This window comes from Anastrepha ludens, chromosome X (genome assembly GCF_028408465.1).
Source record: "Anastrepha ludens isolate Willacy chromosome X, idAnaLude1.1, whole genome shotgun sequence".
Taxonomy (NCBI): Eukaryota; Metazoa; Arthropoda; class Insecta; order Diptera; family Tephritidae; genus Anastrepha; species Anastrepha ludens.
The window spans coordinates 38,217,815-38,239,078 of record NC_071503.1 but is presented as its reverse complement, the minus strand read 5'-3'; the positions used below and the strand labels follow the sequence as shown (position 1 = coordinate 38,239,078).

Below are 21,264 nucleotides of genomic sequence, written 5' to 3'. Positions count from 1 at the left end.
GCATCAGCAACACCATATAGCTCGGAATCACTTTTCTCGTATAGAATGGTGCCTTTAGTTGTCTCGTAGTTGATGGTGCCTTTCACATATCTTAGCACCCGTTTAGCAGCTTTCCAGTGCTGTAGGCTGTAATTAGAATTAAACTGGCTTAAAAAAACTCACCGCAAATGCAATGTCAGGACGCGTTGTAACAGATAAATACATCAGAGCGCCTAATAAGTTTTGATATGGATAGACTTTCATTTCGCTTTCGTTTGCGCTAGCTGGTTTTTCCAACCTGCAATTTAGTTCCATTGGAGTTTGTATGGGCTTGCACTGCTCCATACCGAATCGTACCAAAATCTCCTCGGCATATTTACGTTGCCCTAGAAATACGCTATTTGTTTTTAAATCCTGATGGAATTCTATTCCTAAACAAGTTTTAATAGGACCAATGTCTTTCCTTTCGAAATTCTCAGCTAAGGACCGCTTCACTTGCTTCAACAACTGCTCATCATTTGATGCCATTAACAGATCATCAACGTAAATCGTAATTAGCATTATCTTCTCATTTTTTCTCATAAAAAATAAGCATGGATCACGTTTCGATGGTATTAAACCAATTTTTAGCAGTTTAGTCGTAAGCTTCTGATACCATTGGTAACCAGACTGGCGTAGGCCATATAACGATTTTCTAAGTCTACATACCGGTTTATTACAGCTTTTAAGTAACTTTTGCCATGTCTGGGCCGTGCTCTGGATATGTTTTGCTTTCGGACCCAGTGTTGATTCAGACTCCCTCAATATTACCTTCTTTAGCATCACATCTAGATATTCAGGAACCTCCATATAGACATCTTCATCAAGATCACCATTCAAATACGCTGTAATCACATCCATCTGGTGTATCACTAACCCCATTTCTGCTGACAGTGCAACCATTAGTCTAACCGATGCAAGACGTGTGACTGGGGAGTACGTAATGGTAAAATCCTCCCCTGGACGTTGGAAGCAGCCTTTCGCCACAAGACGTGCTTTCTTTGTATTTCCTTCCTTTGTGCGAAAAACAAAACGACTTCCAATAATTTTTCTATCAAGAGGACTCTCAACAATGTCCCAAGTGTTATTCGATAGTTGCGCAAGATACTCATCTTCGATTGCGCGCAACCAAGTTGCTGCTTCGTCGCCACTTATAGCTTCTTTTATTGTTGTTGGGTCATTGCTAATAGCCAAATTTGCAAATTCACAGTCTTCAAAATCTGTGCTGTTATCAGAATCGTTAGTGTCAGCAGTTTCTTCTATTATATTTTTGTATATTTTCTTTGGACGTCCTGGCAACCCTTTTCTGTCCAATCGTGGCCTACCTCTACTACGTTGTTCGTTTTTCACGTTCACGTTTTCTGTTTTACTCGTATCCTCTTCGGGCATATTTAAATCGTCGTTTGGTTGCACAATAATATCAATTATTTGTTGTTTAAGTGGTTCATCGACGTTATTGTAAAACATTTCTGTGCAAAATTTTATGTCGCGACTAATGACTATTTTTCGGTTCTTCGGCAACCATAATCGATAAGCCTTGGCTTCGTTAGAATATCCAACAAAGATACATGCTTCTGAGCGAGAATCGAATTTGCCAGTTGCTTTTCCCTTTATTAAAACAAACGCTTTGACACCAAAAGGCTTCATATGTGCAACGGTAGGTGTTTTGCCCGTCCAAACCTTAAGTGGTACTTCATCGCTTAGAGATTTTGTTGGACATCTATTCCTTATATAATTGGCTGTATTTACCGCCTCTGCCCAGAATGTCAACGGCAAATTAGCTTGTCTTAACATACACCTGGCCATTTCTAATAACGTGCGGTTTTTGCGCTCAGAAACGCCATTCTGCTGCGGCGTATATGGGGCTGTTAATCGCCTTTTAATACCGCAGTCATCTAAATACTTCTGGAAATCGTGATTTATATACTCCCTGCCGTTGTCGGATTGCAATGCTCTCACTCTTTTGCCAGTGAGTGTCTCAGCTGAATTTTTAAATTTCTTAAATATTTCAAGCACTTCAGATTTGTGCTTGATAAAATAGACTTCACTGTATTTGGAGTAGTCATCTGTGAATGTTACGAAGTATTTGGCCCCGGAGTGAGAAGCAGTTCTCATCCGCCCGCAAACGTCTGTATGTACGATTTCAATCAAATCTGTCGTACGTCGTTCCCCTTGTTTATGTTTAGCGAAGCTCTTTTGTGTTTGCTTCTCACTTAAGCAAATTTCACACGGAGGCATTGGTTCCTTTGCGTTGACTTCAATGCCATGTACCATATTCGGCAAACGCTTTAAGTCTCTCTCGTTGAGATGACCCATGCTAATATGCCATTTGTATAATTTTGTGTGTTTATTTTCAGCTACAGCAGCAACAGTTTGTGTAGTGTTTACGTAGTACAAACCACCAATTCTTTTCGCTAAGAGTATTGTTTTTCCACTTTTGATGACTTCTGCCTCGTCTCGACGAAAACGTACCTCGTAGCCTTTATCTGCAATTTTTGATACGGACAACAAATTCGTTCTTAAGTCTGGTACATACATCACCTGTTCAAGGTTTATTCGCTCCGTAACGTCCTTTTTGTCGACATCTACTTTGATATTTCCGACGCCTTTGATTTCTGCTGTGTCGTTGTTTGCAAGGCTCAACGTTCTGCTCATTTCCTTGAAGTTATCGAAAGAGTTTTTGTAAGAGCTCATATGGGATGAGCAACCGCTATCCAGACACCAATAACTGCACGAATTAGCTGACAACCAGGCAGATTCAAATAGAAAAGAATTTTCAGTTTCTCCATTTGCAATACGGCGTGCAGTTGGGTATGAACTTTTTGTGTTCTGTTTTGCTCGACAATTTCGTGCAATATGTCCATTTCCGCCGCAACTATAGCACGTTCTGGATTCGCCTTTTGCTTTTCGCTTCACATTACCGGAAGGGTTGCTAACAAACTTCTTAAAATGCTTTACTTTAGAATTTGCAAGTAACCCGTTTTGCTCTGCAGCAGCTTCTTTAGCTTTTCTGGACTGATCTTCTTCAAGGATTTTTACCCGCAGGACCTCAGGCGATGGTAGCTCATCCCGGGTCTCCAGAGCACAACGAAACGTCTCAAATGATTCAGGCAAACTATAAATAAGCAAGATTGCCAGTAAATGGTCGCCTACTGTCACGTTTATTTCCTTTAGTTTGCTAATCGCGTGGAAAAACTCGTTCAAGTGTTCACGCACATTGTCGCCTTCTTTTAAACGTGCAAGCGCTATTCGTTTTAGTAGGGTGGCTTTTCGCGCAGGCCCTTTTGACTGGAAGGTGGACTGTAGCTTCATCCACATTTCGTGAGAAGTTTCGCAATCAGATATAAGTCCCAATTCTGAGGGACTTGTTGACAAAATTATATCGGCGCATGCTTTCTGATCGTTGAGTTTCCACTTGGCAGCAGCATCCCCGTGTGGACATGGTTTCGTTCCATCCGCGTAGCTCCACAAATCCGCTTTTATCAATATTGCCCGCATGTGCAGCTTCCACGTATCATAGTTATCGGCACATAGCGGCTCAATCTTTACAGATCGTTCGACCATAATTACTCTTCGTAATTATACTATAGTTGGCCGACTTGCAGCGCTCAATATATTTCGGAATTACAGAAAGCAAATATTTTGAATTAAATAAATACGCTTCGGACCTCTGGGCCCATAACCTGTTGATGTGAGATATTGTCCGTTCAGCTCAATGTCTTTATTCAGAAAAAGCGTTCGGATTTTTAGTTCATAGTTACAATAGGTAGATACTTAAATTATGTATAATATGTATAAGATACTGTAGAGGGCGCTAAAACAGGGTTGTATTTAGGCATTGGAATTGCTTCGTATCTCCTAACAGATAGCATGCTTAAGTGGGCTATTTGAGATTGTGATAGGGGCATTCGAACTCTCCACAACATAAATTATTTCAAGTTTGCACTCAATTCTTGAAAAGAAACGAAAATTTATGAACATTAAATGTATGTCGCGGCTGGCGAAATTCTACAGCTTGCCCGGTACAACATACTAAATTTCATCGAGTTTGAGAAAGATTCCCTAAAAGAATAATAGAAAAAAAAGTTTTCCTACTAAAAATTAGTGTTTAAAATATTACGTACATTTGGAGATTAAATTTAGTATTCCGTACTTGAATATGACTTCATCCCATCTACGATGTATTGAATTTACTAAACTTGTTGGCAGAATAGATGTTGTAATAGTTGTGCTCAAAGATGTTCAATTGGGTTTAAGTCATGAGGTTGCGACGACCATTATAAAACATTCACTTTTTTTTTAAACCACTTCTTTTCTAATTTTCGTAAATGGTATAATTGTTGGTCGTCAAACATATTGTGTTCCATCAGATCTAGACATACTTATTTACGTTTAATCCGTCCATAGCACATTTTTCCAGTTTGAACGGAAAAGGTGCTTTCTTGCAAATTGAAGAATTTTTGTTTTGTTTTGTAAACTCAACAACGGTACGCTTCTGGGTTTTCTTGCTATTAGTCTGGCTTCCACCAACTTGCTTCGGACTGTCCGACTTACAACTTCCAAATTTAGTTAAATTTTAGCCCGTTTGATAACAAAAAGTTGTAATTTTGCTATAACGTATGAATTTCATGAGTCTCAGAAGTTTAAATTTTCTTTCTTGAGTTTCAGCTTTTTTTATGTTATAAATACCATTAAAAATTTTTTCTTTGAACATTTTATTAATTCTGCTATTTGATCTATCGTGTTGCCTTATTTTCTTAAATTTTTCATTAATCTGGCTTCTTCCTCCGTACAATACTTAGCGCGACCCATTTTGCTTATTTTATTAAATTCTAAGTGTAGGTTATATATAGGTAAATTAATTTAATTAATTTTACTTTTAAATGCAACATATTTTGTGATTTAAATGCGCAAAATTGCCGGGTTAACTTAAGAGTTGTTGTCGTTTTCAGATTGGCATTAATCCTGGTTTGTTTGCTGCATATAAGGGTCGTCATTATGCAGGACCTGGCAATCATTTTTGGAAATGCCTTTACCTATCTGGACTCACTCAAGAACAAATGAGCGCCGAACAAGATTACGAGCTATTGAAATATGGCATTGGCTTCACGAATATGGTGCAGCGTGCGACTAAGGGCTCCGCAGATTTGACACGCAAAGAAATCAAAGAAGGTAGTCGCATTTTACTCGAGAAACTGCAGCGTTTTCGCCCAAAAATCGCCGTTTTTAACGGCAAACTAATTTTTGAAGTTTTCTCTGGTAAAAAGGATTTCAATTTTGGGCGACAACCCGAGTGTGTTGAGGGTACCGATACGGTAGGTAACCAGATATCTTATTATTTTAGTATGGACATAATTTTGTTTGTTTTAGTACGTTTGGGTTATGCCATCATCATCTGCAAGGTGTGCACAGTTGCCACGAGCTGCCGATAAGGTTCCTTTTTATGCCGCACTGAAGAAATTTCGAGACTATTTAAATGGTTTAATCCCACATATGGATGAATCCGAGTGCATTTTTACTGAACAGAAAATTAAACAAGTTTGCGAACAGGAGAATCAGAAGAATCTCGTATCAGTTTCTGGTGTTGCTAATTCTTCAGCAGGACTATTATGTGGGTCTACAAGTTCTATGGGGATACCTGCAACAACGGATAGTATTAGCATTGAGTATAACAACTTGCAACTGCGATCAATGGAAGACGGTGAAACCGTAAGCATTTCCACTCAGCTGCATGAGAGCGGTGGAGTCAGTAATGATTGTAATGGCATAAGTGGTTCAACACTTGGCGTTTGCAGTGATACTGCTATTTGCGGTAACTGCGGCGGGGGGGGTAGCGGTTGTGTTGCTAGCCACATAACTGTGATCAGAGAAGGAGCCATCGTCCCAGATGTTAACTGCTCTATGCATCAAGAGCAAGAGAAATTCCCTAGATTTCAAGGAGCGTCCGCTGAATCTGCTTACATGTATAGGTCCAATGATGGTCCACATGGTCACAGCGTTCCTGGTCATGTGTCGGGTCCAGGACTGTCACCAGAAACAGTTGCAAGTAATATAATGCAACAATCCAATCATAAAAATTACGCGATGACTACATATCACGGGCAACCGCCGCCCGAGAAAAAAAAGCGTGGGCGCCCAAAGAAGGTTAAAGACCAGGATATAATGAACTCTGCCACACGCAGTCGGATGCAATTGATAGGACAAATGGCAGGCAGTAACGACTTTGGCAATATATTAAACTTGTCAATGATGGGAGGTAGTTCCACTAGTACATGTGTCAACGATTCACTCTTGGGAAGCGGTATCGGCGGAGGTCGTGCTGAAACACCAAAGAAGAAGCGAGGACGACCGAAAAAAATAAAGCCAACTACCGAAACCCAACAAGTGCCAAATGCTCTTCTTCAAGTGAAACCACATGCAATGTCGATTCAGGCGCTCACGGGCATGGATAATAATTCTACGCAGCGTTTGCAACAACAGCAAATTCAACAGCAGTCTCACACTTATGGAAGTAAAGATTTGTCACAGCAACAGACGCAGCAAATGTTCTCATCTAGTTCACCGATGAGATCGCCAGCATTGAATTGCTCATATGCCGGTATAACTCCACCCACTTCTACGCAGTCTACACCACCCACACATCAACAACAATGCGATAAACTTCTCGATAATGGGGGCGGGATTATGAATAGTCCTAAGAATTTAGTCAACGCACATATCGATAATCCCAGTGGCGGCAGTGGCAGCAATAATGTAAATAGCTATTACACCCATAAAAGTATTTCACAGGGTGTTAATTCGATTAGCTCGGAACACCATGACAGTGCATCGGTATCTATATCGCTCACAACATCAGTGAGTGACCTTGCAAATAAAGTACCAATTAACTCATCAGTACCCGTATCTATTTCTGCTTCACATGAATCGCATTTGGGCGAATCCCCTTCACCCAGTTCGCCAAATATATGCGCTGTAGATTTTGAGCCTCCTACTACTAATGCTGCTTTAAGTAGTGAAAATGAGTCAGAATTGCAAAACCAACGAAGACCTGAAATACAACAACACTCTCGAATCCAGCATCAGCATCAGCAATTGCAACAAAACACGCGTTTCGCAAGTCCAGTGAACGAGTCGTCAGCTGAAAACCAATCGACCGATCACTACCAGCAATGGCTTACAGCACACACGGGTATCACTTTGCCTGCACAGTATGCACACCTCCATCAGGAACAGATCCAACAGCAGCAGCAGCAACAGCAAGAACAACAACAAGCGGTAAACTTTAACGAACATCAACAGTTACATCATTTGCAGCAATTGCAACCCACAGTACATCCGATCCATGAACCAACGACTACCGCAATTCAGGCCCAATGGCAGCGCCAACAACATTATGATGATCTCGTGGGTAGCAATTATGGTATTTCATCGCCTCATACACATCAGCAGCAGCAACAACAAAATTCAAGTCAACACATGCATCATCAAAATCAACAACAGCAACATATATCCGAACATCAGCATAACCATCTCGTTTCCCATCATGTGCGATTGGCTTCCGATGTGAGTAGCAAAAGTCTGTCTGGGCTCGAGTCACTAGTCGACCAAATTCCCACAATACCAGAGAATGATTCAGTATCCATATCAAGTGCGGTAGCAAGTAATTCTGTCAGTGCGGCCGTTGAGAGTCGTTTACAGAATTTGCAGCAACATATGCAACAGCAACACCAGCAACTCATTAGTGTAAGTAGTTCAGCGATTGATATACATTCTGAGCATTACTGCACGCCCACAGTGAATGGGATTTCTACAATATCTGAAACAAGTGATACATTGACTGGCAATAATAGCAGTGGCAGCAATACACCGCATCAAGCTAATGGACTATTTAATGCTAACTCACCAGGCAGTTACAGTATCCATAGACTTAATTCGTCAGCCGCCTCCTCGCCAGTTATGATGTCGCCACGTCATCACCACCATCAACAACAACTGACAACTCATCAGTCTTATGGAACTTCGGTGGGAGCATCGCTAATGACAGATGGTGTATTGCCCTCAACACCACTGACGAACTCAGCCAGTCACACCAATAGCCCAGCGGATAACAATATGGCCGAAGATGCGCCAAATGCATGTACACCTCCAACTAGTAGTGCTGTCTCTACAGTGCCCACCAGTCTTTATAGCACTCCATCAACGTCGAATTTACACAATATAGGCAACAACAATTTTTCAGTTAGTAATTTAGCAGCTTCGTCTGTTACGCCAAGTAATGGTTGTAGAAGCAACAGTAATTATGCTTCATTGTCGACACCATCGTCTGCAGCAGCAGCAAGTAATGTGTATCATTCAAATTTCATGGCAGCGGCTGCTTTGGCTGCAGCCGCAGCAAATTCGCCCACGGCGACAAGTACTGCTGCTGCAGTTGCTGCACATCATGTTGCCCATCCTCAAATGTATATGGACCCGCATGCACACCTTCCACCACATATGGCTGGCGTTAACTCCATGTATGCGCCAGCACCAACACACCATCACCATCATTTAACGCCACATCATCCAGTACACCATCATCATCATACAGCTTATGGTACAGCGGGGCAACACAGTTCCGCCAGTAACTATGGTAATCCATATTGCAATCCCACCGTTACCGGTGCAGCACAAGGCACTTCTCTTCACTTACCAAGTCCCAACTATCCATACGGATATGGTAGTCCAGTAACCGCAGCTGCAGTAGTAGCAGCCCAAAGTAACTACCCAACAGCAATGCATGCTCATCATAGCCAGTCGGCGGAAACGAATGCACCGGCACCACCTCCTGGTGCAGTATCAGCTGCTGCAGCAGCAGCTGCCGCCGCAGCAGCTGCGGCAGCCGTATACCACTCTCATCACCCGGGACACCCGCATGCCACACATCCGCATTCTCACGCACATGCTCTGTCAATGTTTGATCGACTCAAACCGTCCGATATAAGTGGCTATGGTGGATTTTGATCGTGAAAACTGAGTTTTAATTGCATATAAGCGTTATTAAATTTGGCCATGCCTAAATCCAATTATTTGCAAAGCAGCACTGTTGAACACTGAGGTTGCTTAGCGGTCAGTATTCAACTATCAAAATCGACAGTTTTAAAACCCACTCAAGCATATGTATACCTATATAAATATATGTATATATATACCAGAAACACATATGCTTAAGCGAAGCTAAGCCAAATTAAGGCAACCAAAAACTAGTTATGGTGTTATGGAAAAGCTCATTTAAATTTAGCGAAATTTGCCTTTGTGTGTGTATGCACATTTTAAAGTACATACGTATTTGTGGAGCTCAAAAGTCGTAGTGCTTTTTTTTTTTTTTTTTTTTTTTTTGTTTTTTTTAACATATTTTGTTTTTCTTTCCCAAGTAAAGACCCTGTAAGGTACATTTGAAGAAATAGTGTTAAATAGAACGTGAAACAGCTCGTGATGCTCACATATTTTACTTTTAAACTACCCCAATGCAATAATAAAGTATAACAATTAGCATGACTTGTAAAATCCTTAATTTTATTTGTACATCTGATATGTTATTGGTAGAATACACTTAATGGTTATTGTCACAAAAGATCTTTATCCACATCCCTCAAGCATAGCATTTACATAAGTATGTATAATTCACGATGATATTGGTGTTGTAAGCGAAAATTATTTACATGTGTAGAAATCAACAACACTTTCACGGTTTCTAATCTCGAATACTATTTTAGTAAAATATAAATATACACATACAATACCCTTGGTATCTTGTGAGCCTAACCACAACAAAACCAAACACATAACAATAGTTCGACATTGAAAATGACTTAATTGTATATGTATGAATGTATGAGAGTTCGAATAGGCATAATACAGCTATCCAGAATGTACAGATGGCAAAGGTGTGTTTAACATCAAACCGTTACCCGGCTCGCAGTGAATTTGAAGAAACCAGCTGACTTGCTGACGAAACAGGAATTATGGCAGAGGATTGTTTGCGGCCGAGATCAGAAAAATCGGATTCTGTGCTGGTACACACACACTGACATTGCTCATGTTACTCCGTTACCGTTTGAACAAGGACTGGTTGGAATAGCGTAAGAGTAAGTGTAAAATAAGCGTGCACCAAACCTTTTATTCTATCATCCTTCAGAGATATATCTGTTAATGGCGATTGGATTTTTTTAATTTCCCTACACGGGAATAATAGAAAAAAAATTCCGCCCACCAGAGAGAGAGTGGCGTCACATTGGTCTTCGACAAAATTAAGATTGTGTTGGGGATATATGAAAAAGGTATCCGGTCATTTTCCCGAATCGAATTTCCCGAATGCCGCTGGCCCGAATGTCTAAAATTCCGAATAACCAAAATCCCGAATGCCATTTTCCCGAATGCCAGTTTCCCGAATCCATTTTCCCGAAAACCAATTTCCCGAATAACTAATTTACCGAATATTTTTAAATAATTGACGCATAAATGGTTCCAACAGAAGAATAATGTTACCATAGAAACGAATGCAACTGTCATTCTACTTTTTAACTTCTGTTTGTTCTCGACATTTTTGTATAAAATTTTTAGTGTTTGAACATTTTTATATTTTAATTCTACATATATTCGTATCACAATGGAACCAGCACGAGAAATATTAGGGACGAAATTAATATTGGACGGTCATCTATATCAGCGATCAAAAAGAAGTTAAGGAAAAGCTTATTGGGATTGCGTGAAACTTCGAAATGGAGAATGTACACCGCAAATATGTATATGTTCACTTTTACAAAAATTTATTGCAGTAAATCCTTTATTACTAATAAAAAAAAAATTTATTTTTCGGGGACATAGCCATTCGTGAAACTGGCATTCGGGAAAATGGCATTCGGGATTTTGGTTATTCGGAATTTTAGACATTCGGGCCAGCGGCATTCGGGAAATTCGATTCGGGAAAATGACCGGGAATCTATGAAAAAAGACGTGTGAAATGAGCCTGCAGAGCTCGCCTGCCGAATCCCCTATGCCGTGGCAGCCGGCAGTTACTCACAATTTCGCTTCGGTTAGCCAAACCTTGTAATCTATCATCATTGGTTCTACTTCGCTCAAATGCATTGATTGCTAGCAATACTCACACAATCATTTATTTTAATTTAACTTAACGATGAGCGAATGAAGAAAGCAACTCGTTCGTGCGTCTGATGTAAACATTGTTGCCAACGACTTCAAATTGAAAATTATAAGGAAACGGAGATTTTCTTTTTATGTAAATAATGTGAAGGATATTATATTGAAGAATTTATCTTTTAATGTGATACTTTATTTGACGTAAATTTCATGTTAGATTTTTAATTAACATTTTAATTAGAACTAAACTAAAAAGTGTTATTCAAATGTAGTAATCTTTTGATTTAAATTAAATAAAAATTTATTTTTATATACTTACGCGTGTCTCTGAAATGACCAGCTCTGCTCTAATGACACTGCTGCACGCTACCATTTGTTGTAAAATGCTGCGAGTGCGATCAGATTAAAAGTTCATGATTTTAAATATACAATATATATTTTTTTTATTTGAACCAATGGCCACCAACATAGTTTACTTGAAAATTTTCCAAACTACGTATGCGAAATTCAATGAAGACAAATCTTTGCCATAATTTAATGAACTTGCAATAATCTGTCGCCTATTGTCATTGTTTTCTGAATTTATGGAACGAAACTTCGCTAAAGCTACAACAACGCTTACATTAATTTTGCTTTTACATTTTGGTGGTTAGAAAACAATAATGAAGTGTATTTTGTTGTTGCTTGAAAGCTTAAATTATAATGAAAGGTTAAATTATAAAGAAAAGTCAAGACAGCTTCTCTACGCCACCACTTTGTTGATGTACTTTGGCTCGAATGTCAAAATTTCAATGGGAGTGTAATGAAACAAATAAAGCAACAACGAGAAGCAGGGCACATTGGCATTCAGATCACCAAATCGCAAAAAAAAATCAGCTGCTGTATCGAAGCACTTAGATTTGCCAAAATTCATATAGGGACATTCTTATTATAAAATGGTATAGTAACTATATAAAATACTTATAAAAGCGTTTGTTGAAATACTAATCTCACAAAGGGATGATGTTTTTGATATGAAGCAATAATTAAATTAGAATGATACCAAAAATTTAGCCAATAGTTAAAGTGCATCAGTATAAAAAATAATTTATGAGACCATTTTAATTTTTGCTATGAAACGTAATTATTTTGCATTTTACGTTTCATGGAAAAAATTAGAATGGTCTCATATTTAGTATTTCAAACTTCAATAAAAAACTAATGTTATGCTTTTTAGATTATTATATACCAGCTTTTCGGCACATCCATAACAAAAGTTTCTAAGGCAGTTCTTAATGAAAAATTTTCCGTAAACTCTCTAAATTTTTGGAAGTGATTTTTACCTGAGTTTTGTACTAAAGTTCGTGAAAATAGTTGTCTGAAAACTCTAATTGTTAGAAAAATATGGAAGTAAATCGTACTATCTCATTTCATATATGTATATATATATTACATATGGTATATAATTTGTGGAAGTGTTGAATTTTTCTTGTTCTGTTCTCAATCGAAATGCACAACATTTTCACTGGAAAGTTGGAAATATTTTCGAGTTGTCGGGATATGTAATACGTTTGCATTGTTTTGGAGGAAAGAAAACTTTATAAGGCATATTTTTGTATTTCACCACAGCCAAAATCAGCCACATATTTTAATTTTTTCATTTATAATTTGTTTGACCATGTTACGAGTCAGAATTAATACATTTTCTAAATTATGTTCTCCTTAGCGTCTTTTCACTGTTGTGCGTGTAGTTTGCCTGTTTGGCTTAGTTTCAGCTTTCACATCTACATATTTCATTGAGGTAGGTATTCTCGTTTCTCATATTAGCAACTAATTTCATTGAGATCGTATATGGCGTACAGACTGGGCTGGCTTTTTGCTGTTTTACTTCAACGTAACCTGAAGTACAACTTTATTCGGCATTTCTCACAAATTAAAATTTAGTAAATTTAAATTCAAAGCGCTCAATTTACTTATTTAAATTTCCTGATACACCAAAAATATTATATAGGGTGGGCCATGTAAAATTTGCTTTTTGAATCGGCTATAAAAAAAAACTAATCAATATTTTTTCAAACTTCTTTTTTATTTTGAAGATTGGACATTGTCATTTATGAATGAAAAATAATATCGTTCAAATGACTGCCACGATTGGCTTTACAGTAGGCCATTCGATCAACCCAATTTTTAAGCACATTTTCGATTGTTTGGGCTCCAATTTCATGAATGGCAACTTCGATTTCGTGTTTTAAAGCATCAATCGTCTCTGGATGATTCGCATAGCATTTGTCCTTAACGGCTCCCCTCAAATCGGCTGATTATTCGGTTTTCAAAAACCGTAGCCAAAAGTTCGAGTGTAACTTTGGCAGTGCACCGCCCTGTTTAAAACAAATGTCGTCCATGTCATCCTCTTGAATTTTCGGAAACAAAAACTCGTTGAGCACGTCACGGTAATGCTCGCCATATACTGTAACCGCGGAAGAAGAAGAAGACTCACCACTTTGGAAATAGGTTTTCAATATTTCCCAATTTTGTTCAAGCGTATAGCGTCCCATTTCGTAAATGTCAAACCTTTAAGTAAATTATGAACACATTTGACATGTCATTTATGCTACCATTCTCAAAAAAATAGGTGGTTCAAAAAACAAACGCTATATGGCCCACCCTGTACATTTTTCGATAGTACTAACTGCTGCACACAGTCGCTACCAAACTCTAATAAATTATTTAGTGTCAAATTGGTTATAAAAAGTAATAAACAACAGGGTGAATACGACGAATGGTATGTGTCGAGCAAACGGAATTTATCATAGTTAACAGAATCTTATGTAAAATAATTTTGCAAATTTTCAATGTTCGACTATAAATATAAATACAGTGACAATTATTTATAAACGTTTTTACATGTCATTGTATGTGAGAGTATAGTAAATCTAATGTTGATCATACGTTACGTATTAAAAGATCGTACGATTTTAGGCCTTTGCACGCAAATTTACTATATTTTTTTTACTACGACTATGCCCGTGCAAAGTGGATAGGTAAAAAGCAAATTACATATGAGGATGAATCCATATACATATATATTTGCTGTAGTCACTACCAAATAATGAATCAATGGAAGTTATATACTTTAGAGATAGCAAAGTCTTTCAATGATAGGTTCGTACCAAAACTAATCACACTTTCATTCCGAACTATTAAGGGAATGTGAATATTTTCCATCCGTAACCACTCTCTTTCAGGAAAATGGGTTATAAAGGTTGTGACATTTCTTTAAAAATAAATTAGATCAAATGTAAGACTTACAGTTTTAAGAGCGATATTTTTTTTAAAATATTTACATGAATTACTTCTAGCATTATAATCTACGAATTTATAAAGGCATGTATGCTAATTTTCTACTACCGCGTTTTTGCTGTGTTTATTATAGTGTAAAACGCTCTTCAAAACAATTTTTTCGGGAAATGCCAATTGCCGTGTGAATGGAAACTTTTAAGTAATTGTTGTTTAAATAGTTAGTGGCACTCAATAAAAAGGAGGGTTCATAGCAGTTTCAGATTACACTTTCATATATATCTTTCTTAGTTATTAAAAACAAAAAAAGTTCATATAACTATAAGATTCTTTGGGCATAGTGGTCCACTATTTATACAATATATGTATATATGTATGAGTGTGTATTCATATTGATACGAGGTTGAACTTAAACATTTTATTTATACATATTATACATACATATATTCATATGTCTATCAACCAATATCCTTGTCCAATAATCACAAAAGTGTTTTGTAAAATAAAGAGGCACGTTTTATATTTAATTTAACTACTTGTGAAATTCATTTGTTAAATTAGGTCTCTTATTGTCTAAATTGAAAATATGAAAACAGAGAGTAAAATTTTAACTACAAATTTCAAGCAAAAAAGAGAAAATTTAACTCAAGTGAAAGACAAGACAAAATATAAACTTTTAAACTAATTTTAAGAAATTAAACAACTAAATATATTTTTATGTGTAAACATATTTTATACATTAATAGCTTCAAAAGCTAATATATAAAAATCATGATTTTAAATGATGTCAATGAAAGCAGCAAGCAAAAATCAATCGTGTGATTTACTTTATTATTTTTTTCTAAAAATCTTTCTTATGTTAATATAAATTATTGCAAATTATTTAGGAACTTAAAATAAAAGTAAAACATAGCAAAAATAATTTATATAAACACAAAAGATGAGATAATTGGGTTGGTCGACAGTATACTATATCAGTCAGTGTGCTGTATAAATTGAAAATTCTATACGCAACTTAAAAATTTCCAATAATACATATTAAAATAATAAAACAAGTAAATGTGGAAAAATCTTAAGGCCGGCAATTAAACGTTTAAAAATACGAAATAGCTGAAAATTAAACGGAGGTTGCGTACAAACGAATAAAAAGTAATACAAACCTAACACTGGGGAAAAACTCATATATAAAAAATTAGAAGTGTGTATGTATGTATAAATAAAAAACTACCCAAAGAAGTAAAAGTACGTCAAATACTGAGTAGTTAAGCAACGTACTACAAATTTAATTTAATGCAAAAATTAGTGATGATAAAATATGTAAGGTCACAATACTTGCATGGCAATAAATATATAAGCCGAAGTAAATACGCCATCAATGCGATAAAAAAGCTAAGACGCAGAAGAAAACCATAAAAACTATGTAAATTGCTTACTAAAATTATGTTAATATAAATTTAAGATAGTAGTTCGTATTGTAATTATGACTTTATAAAATATCTACGCGTGTGTTAATTTCGAATTGTAGAGTTCTACAGTAGTTTTTATTAAAATAGTTATATGCTCCATGCGAAAGTTACTGTACTATTCAGATTAGACTTCAAAGTCCATGCATGACAAAAAATTAGATCAAATTTAATTGTTCTAAGTTTTATCATTTGTCAACACTTTAACTATTCTTCGAATTGTATTCACAACGATTTTTTAAGAATCACATTCGATGTGAAATTCTGGCAATTTATTCAAAAGTATAGCCTTCGAAAGAAACCATAACAAAATTAACAAACGTTGAATAATAACCAGAAAAAAGCAAAATTTAATAATGGAATCAAATTCGGAATATGGGGATGCTGAACACCAAGAAATGTGAAGGAGACCAAATTATCTTCTGAGGACCTCTTCCACCTTCATGGGACCAGTTACAGCTATAGTAGTAACTGCATCTTGTAAATATTGTGAAATTGTTATTTTAGTTTCCACCGAGTACACAAATATTTATATATGTAGAAGCAGTATAGTGCAATTACTAGTGAATGCTGTTTTTCCGCCAGTGACGCAACTCATTTACATTTCTCGTGCGTTAAAATCTTTAATACTTCCTTAGCTTGAACAGTAGTTATAGTCAAACGATGGGTGTTCATTAGTCCAATTGGTACAGAGGGCTCTAGGGCACTTTTCGGGGTTATATGGTGCTCCCACCATACAAGCAGGATTAGCCTGGCGTCGTTTTTGAGTATGCCTTAGTCGTTGGCAGTTTGTGCATTGCAGCTCAGCTATATAATGTTAAACCTTAACCTTGTACCACGCGACGTCGACAGATTCTGGGAGACGATATAAATCAAATGTAAGAATCACAAGTCCAGTGAAAATCGATTTGCCTTCAATTTGGCGGGAAAACTTGTACACTCCAGTAACGTTTCCGATAATGCCACTTTTGACAGTATGTGCAGCTCTACTAGTAGGCATGACGTAGACCAGGTGCTAGTGAATTGGATTCGTTCGATGCTAGCCCAAGGAATCGTCACAGTGCGAGCAGAGGAATATCTGTTGGTGTCATCCGGTGTTAACAGAGGCTGCGGTGTTCTGTCACTATTGCTCTGCTGCATGGTGATCGATCCTATCTCAGTACCTTAATTGATGCTAGCCTGTTGCCTGTTTGTTAACAGGTCATTTGCTTCAGAACTTCTGTAGAAAAGTGCAGAAAACTCTGGATATGGTTGACATTTCGTGCTGTGCGAATGGGCTATCGGCAAACCCCTCCAAGACTGGTATTGACCTTTTTACCAGAACGAGAAGCTCGAAGGACTCGTTCTGCCTAAGCTAATAGGAGTCACAATCTACCTATCCAAAGAATTCAAATTTTTTGGAGTAACTCTCTATAGTAAACTCCTTTGGAAGTCACACGTTGAAACAAAGGCATCCAAAGCACTGGCAGCCTTTGGGTCTTTCTCTGATAAAACCTATTATCACCTATGCATCAGTGGTTTGGATGAGTAGACTCTCTCTCTCCATGCCATCAAGAGTCATACTTGAAAAGAGATACAGTCTGGTGCTGCCAGAGGTTCGATTGTGGTCAAACTCTGAAAATGTGCCCGGCAAATACTGTTTTCGCATTTCCATGGATGGCTCCAGGACTGAGTACGGTTCTGATTCTGGTGTCTACGTGGAATCCAGCCGGACAAAACTAAACTTTGCTTTTGGAATATAGGAATCTGTGTTTCGAGCGGAGGTGTATGCTATTCAAGAAGAAATGATCTTTGTTGTGGAAAACAGATGGAGAGGCAGATTTAAATGTGTCTGCAGTGACAACAAAGCTGCGCACAAGGCCTTATGCTGCCCTCCAACCACTTCAAAGGTAGTTGAGTCTGTAAATCTAGGCTGAACTATGTCGGAAGACATAATATCCTGATGCTAACATGATCCCTGGAGACATAGGTATCGCGGGTTACGAGATCTCTAACACTTTAGCTAGGATGGGGTCTGAGGCCTACTTCTGTGGTCTCGAAGCTACGGTTAGCAAATGGGTTACTTCAACCCACAAGCGAGCTTGTCAGGCTGAGAGAGGCTGCAGATGGGCAAAACTGATGTTTCCTGTCATGTCCGATCGACTGTCGCAGATCCTCCTGTGATTAAGCAGAAGGGGCTACAGGCAGCTGGTTAGTCTGATAACGGGCCACTTTCTGTGGGTGAAGGTACGATGAGACGGTAAACCACTTTCTGTGCGTTTGCCGGCCTTCGCTCGAATCAGGCTTGAGGTTTTTGGCACTGATTTGCTAAGAAGCGACCACCTTGGCTCCACAAGACCCACTCAGATTTCTTCGGAGGTCGTGTAGATTTAAAGGAAATTAAAAAGGGAACTCGAGCGCAGTAGAACAATTATAATTATAATCAAGAATGATAGAGAAAAAGATTGCGCCTTCCGAATTCGTCGTGTCGTAAGAATGCATCCATGAACACACAAAAGGAAAAGGAATTTCTTGTTTGGGAAGAAGAAGAGTAGGCGAAAGCAATGGAAACAACCATACACAACGCAAGACAATTATACGCTCACGCACATGCTTTCTAGCAGAGAACAAGAGAGAGAGAGAAAGAGAGAACAAGAGAATCTCGCCAAAGAGGATAAGAGCATTAGCATCAACCCTATTACGACTGTCAATTATCGATAAATAAACGCCTGCCAAGCAACTATCCACTATCGGTTGTTTGTGAATATCGAATTCTCGTTCAATTATCGAGTGTTAATAGTTTTTTGCCGCTCTTTCTAGGAATTTTGTTTGATAATTTAAAAAAATCGTAATGTATGTTTGTGGGAATCATATATCCAAATTTGTAAGCTATGAAAATCAACAGTAATTATCTAGTATACAGCCAATATACTGAAGTTCCAAAATATGTCAAAAATTTTACCAATTCGGTGCCAATCGACGCGTTTAGGACCCAGTATCAATATTCCAAAAAAGAAGTGTAATTCTTTTAAACCGTTCAAAAGTTAATAACAAGAAATCATTTCGTAAAATGTGGTATTTTGTACCGCTAATTATTTCTTCACTAATGCACTAAATTGCCGTATTACACCACTTTGATACTGTATTTATATTTTCAGGAAAATATTTTGCTAAATATTTTAACTATGGCCCCTATTATGAGTTGGATTCGATCTTCGATATTCGTTGGTTGTCGAAGATCGAAAATCGAATGTCAATTTGGTATTATGAGGGGTGCAACTCTGTCGAAATTTTCGTTGTATACCGAATTTAGAGTCGAATGCAATTTTGTTTTCGATTGTGTAGTGTATTGTGGGAAAACTTGTTAAAATGTAAGTTGTTTGCGGTTATTTATTGTTTTGTAGTAACCAAATAATAAATATATACTAATTTTGTTAATTTTATGCAGGTCGAAAGTCGTGAGTACCAAACAGCAACTAGAAAGGCTGGTTGCATTAATGGAAGAGAATCCACAATTCGCAAAAGGGATTTGCAGCAAAAAAATGGGAGGAATTTACAACGGAGCTGAATTGCTTGGGACCACCAGTTAAAACGGTAGCACAATGAATTAAGGTTAAAAATGTTTTTTTTTTTGTGATTTTTATGGAAATACATTTTTATTTTCCCTTGGCAGGTATGGGCTGAAATACGTAGAGGAACTGAAATACATATTTTTTTCGAATGACGAAAAATTGAATAAAGAAAATTTATAAGAAAAATAAAACAGAAACTGTGGCGTAAAGGTTTTTATTTAATACTTTTTAGATTTTTCTATAATATTCTAAGAATTTCATTTCTTATGTTTTCTGCTTCTCCGTTATTTGACTCCACTTCAATATCTTCAACATCATCGTTGAGGGTCTCATCGAATAACTCTTCATCCGGAAATTGAACATTATGAAACAAGCAAATGTTGTGCAAAGCTGCACACACACATTAATAATTTGTGTTGCTTTTTTTGGAGAATAGTGAAGAGCTCTTGGATCGGGTGCATTGCTGCAACTGGTTTTCTGTACTGGACAGTAGGTTCATAAACGCCTCTTTAGATAATCTAAAGTTCTTTAAAAATCTGTAAGGAAATTTCTGTAATATTAAGTACGTCAACACATTTTGAAAATTCTAAACTTACTCAGTGGAAGCCATTTCTAGGGGGTAGGATGCGCCCCTCAACTGTTTTCTACTTCTAGCTAGTTCCACTAATCTTTCATCGTCAGATGAATCGTCGAACCACAACTCCGTTGTACTCATTTTCACACAAAATACTTTTCTTAACTTTTAAAAATGAATTTCAACACAATCGGTTTTTCTTTTATTTTGATTTGCTGTATCAGCTGAGAAAAAATTATCTATTGTAAATGCGTCGAGCGATCGAAATTCACAATAGTCCTATTCTTCAACGAATGAGCACCATAATACCAAATGAAAATTCGTTCGATCAGCACTTTCGACTACAGTCGAAGATCGAATGTTGCTCATAATAAGGGCCTATTTCACTATTCTAATAACAAAAATGTAAACACAAAACTGGCGACGAAAATTAAGGATGTTTTCCAATAAGTAGGTACATCATGTAAAAGTGGCATCAATAAAATACTGCATCATATTACATCAGTAAAATACTGATACTTTGTAAAGTAATGTTTTGCAGCCTTGTTGACATTTTGCACAAATGTATGTATACATTGAACGTATGTAGACAATGTAAAATTATCGCACCAATATTGTATGTATATCGTATGTATACATTGCATCAGTACAATGCCGAATGGATAAGACTAGATTTGTGGGGGGGTGGGCAAGTCCAAGCACTCAGTCAGGAACTGGACTCAATGATGAATCTTAAGGATCCTGAAAAGGAAGCGTATGAACTTTTTCCATGCTCAAAACATCGCACCATAACAGTCTAAGTCTAATTCTAGGGAACGCCGGACAGCTACATAGAAAGTGTTGTGCAGTGTCCTCATTTTCACGACAAGGCAGGCATATTGGGTCGTCAATGATTCCCATGGTAGTCATATGCTCACCACAGGCGTTGTGTGCTGTGATTACACCTCCATTACTCTCAGGTCCTTTCTGCTTAGTTTTAGGAGAAAGGTCGCTAATTTGCTGTTTGGTTCTTTCACAAAGCACTTAGCTACTCTGCAGGAGCTCAACTGAGACCAACGCCTTCTATGGACAGACCGCATGTAGTCGTCAATCCATAATTGAACCGATCCAGAATTGATCCTTAGGAAGGGTTCAGAACCCAGCGTGTGGTTAGCAAGGGCTCTCGGTGCAGCTTGACTGCCTCTACAAATTCCTATACTACTACCCCGCCTCTTTTTCTCAATTACTCAGTATGCTACATTTAAGA

At 37.5% G+C, this 21,264-nt stretch overlaps 2 protein-coding genes across 3 annotated transcripts in view; both read left to right on the top strand.

Annotated features, from left to right (window-relative positions):
- Positions 1-20,439, top strand: part of LOC128870429 (uncharacterized) — a 205,982-nt gene extending 185,543 nt beyond the window's left edge. For both annotated transcript variants that reach the window (XM_054113050.1, XM_054113049.1), the window contains 2 exons: positions 4,971-5,333; positions 5,389-20,439. In XM_054113050.1, coding sequence (XP_053969025.1) covers positions 4,971-5,333; positions 5,389-9,018 — 3,993 coding nt within the window. In that variant the 3' untranslated portion in view covers positions 9,019-20,439. The remainder of the gene's footprint in view (positions 1-4,970; positions 5,334-5,388) is intronic.
- Positions 10,053-21,264, top strand: part of LOC128870430 (putative nuclease HARBI1) — a 56,868-nt gene continuing 45,656 nt past the window's right edge. The window contains exon 1 of the mRNA XM_054113051.1: positions 10,053-10,142. The gene's annotated coding sequence lies outside the window, so the exon portion shown is untranslated. The remainder of the gene's footprint in view (positions 10,143-21,264) is intronic.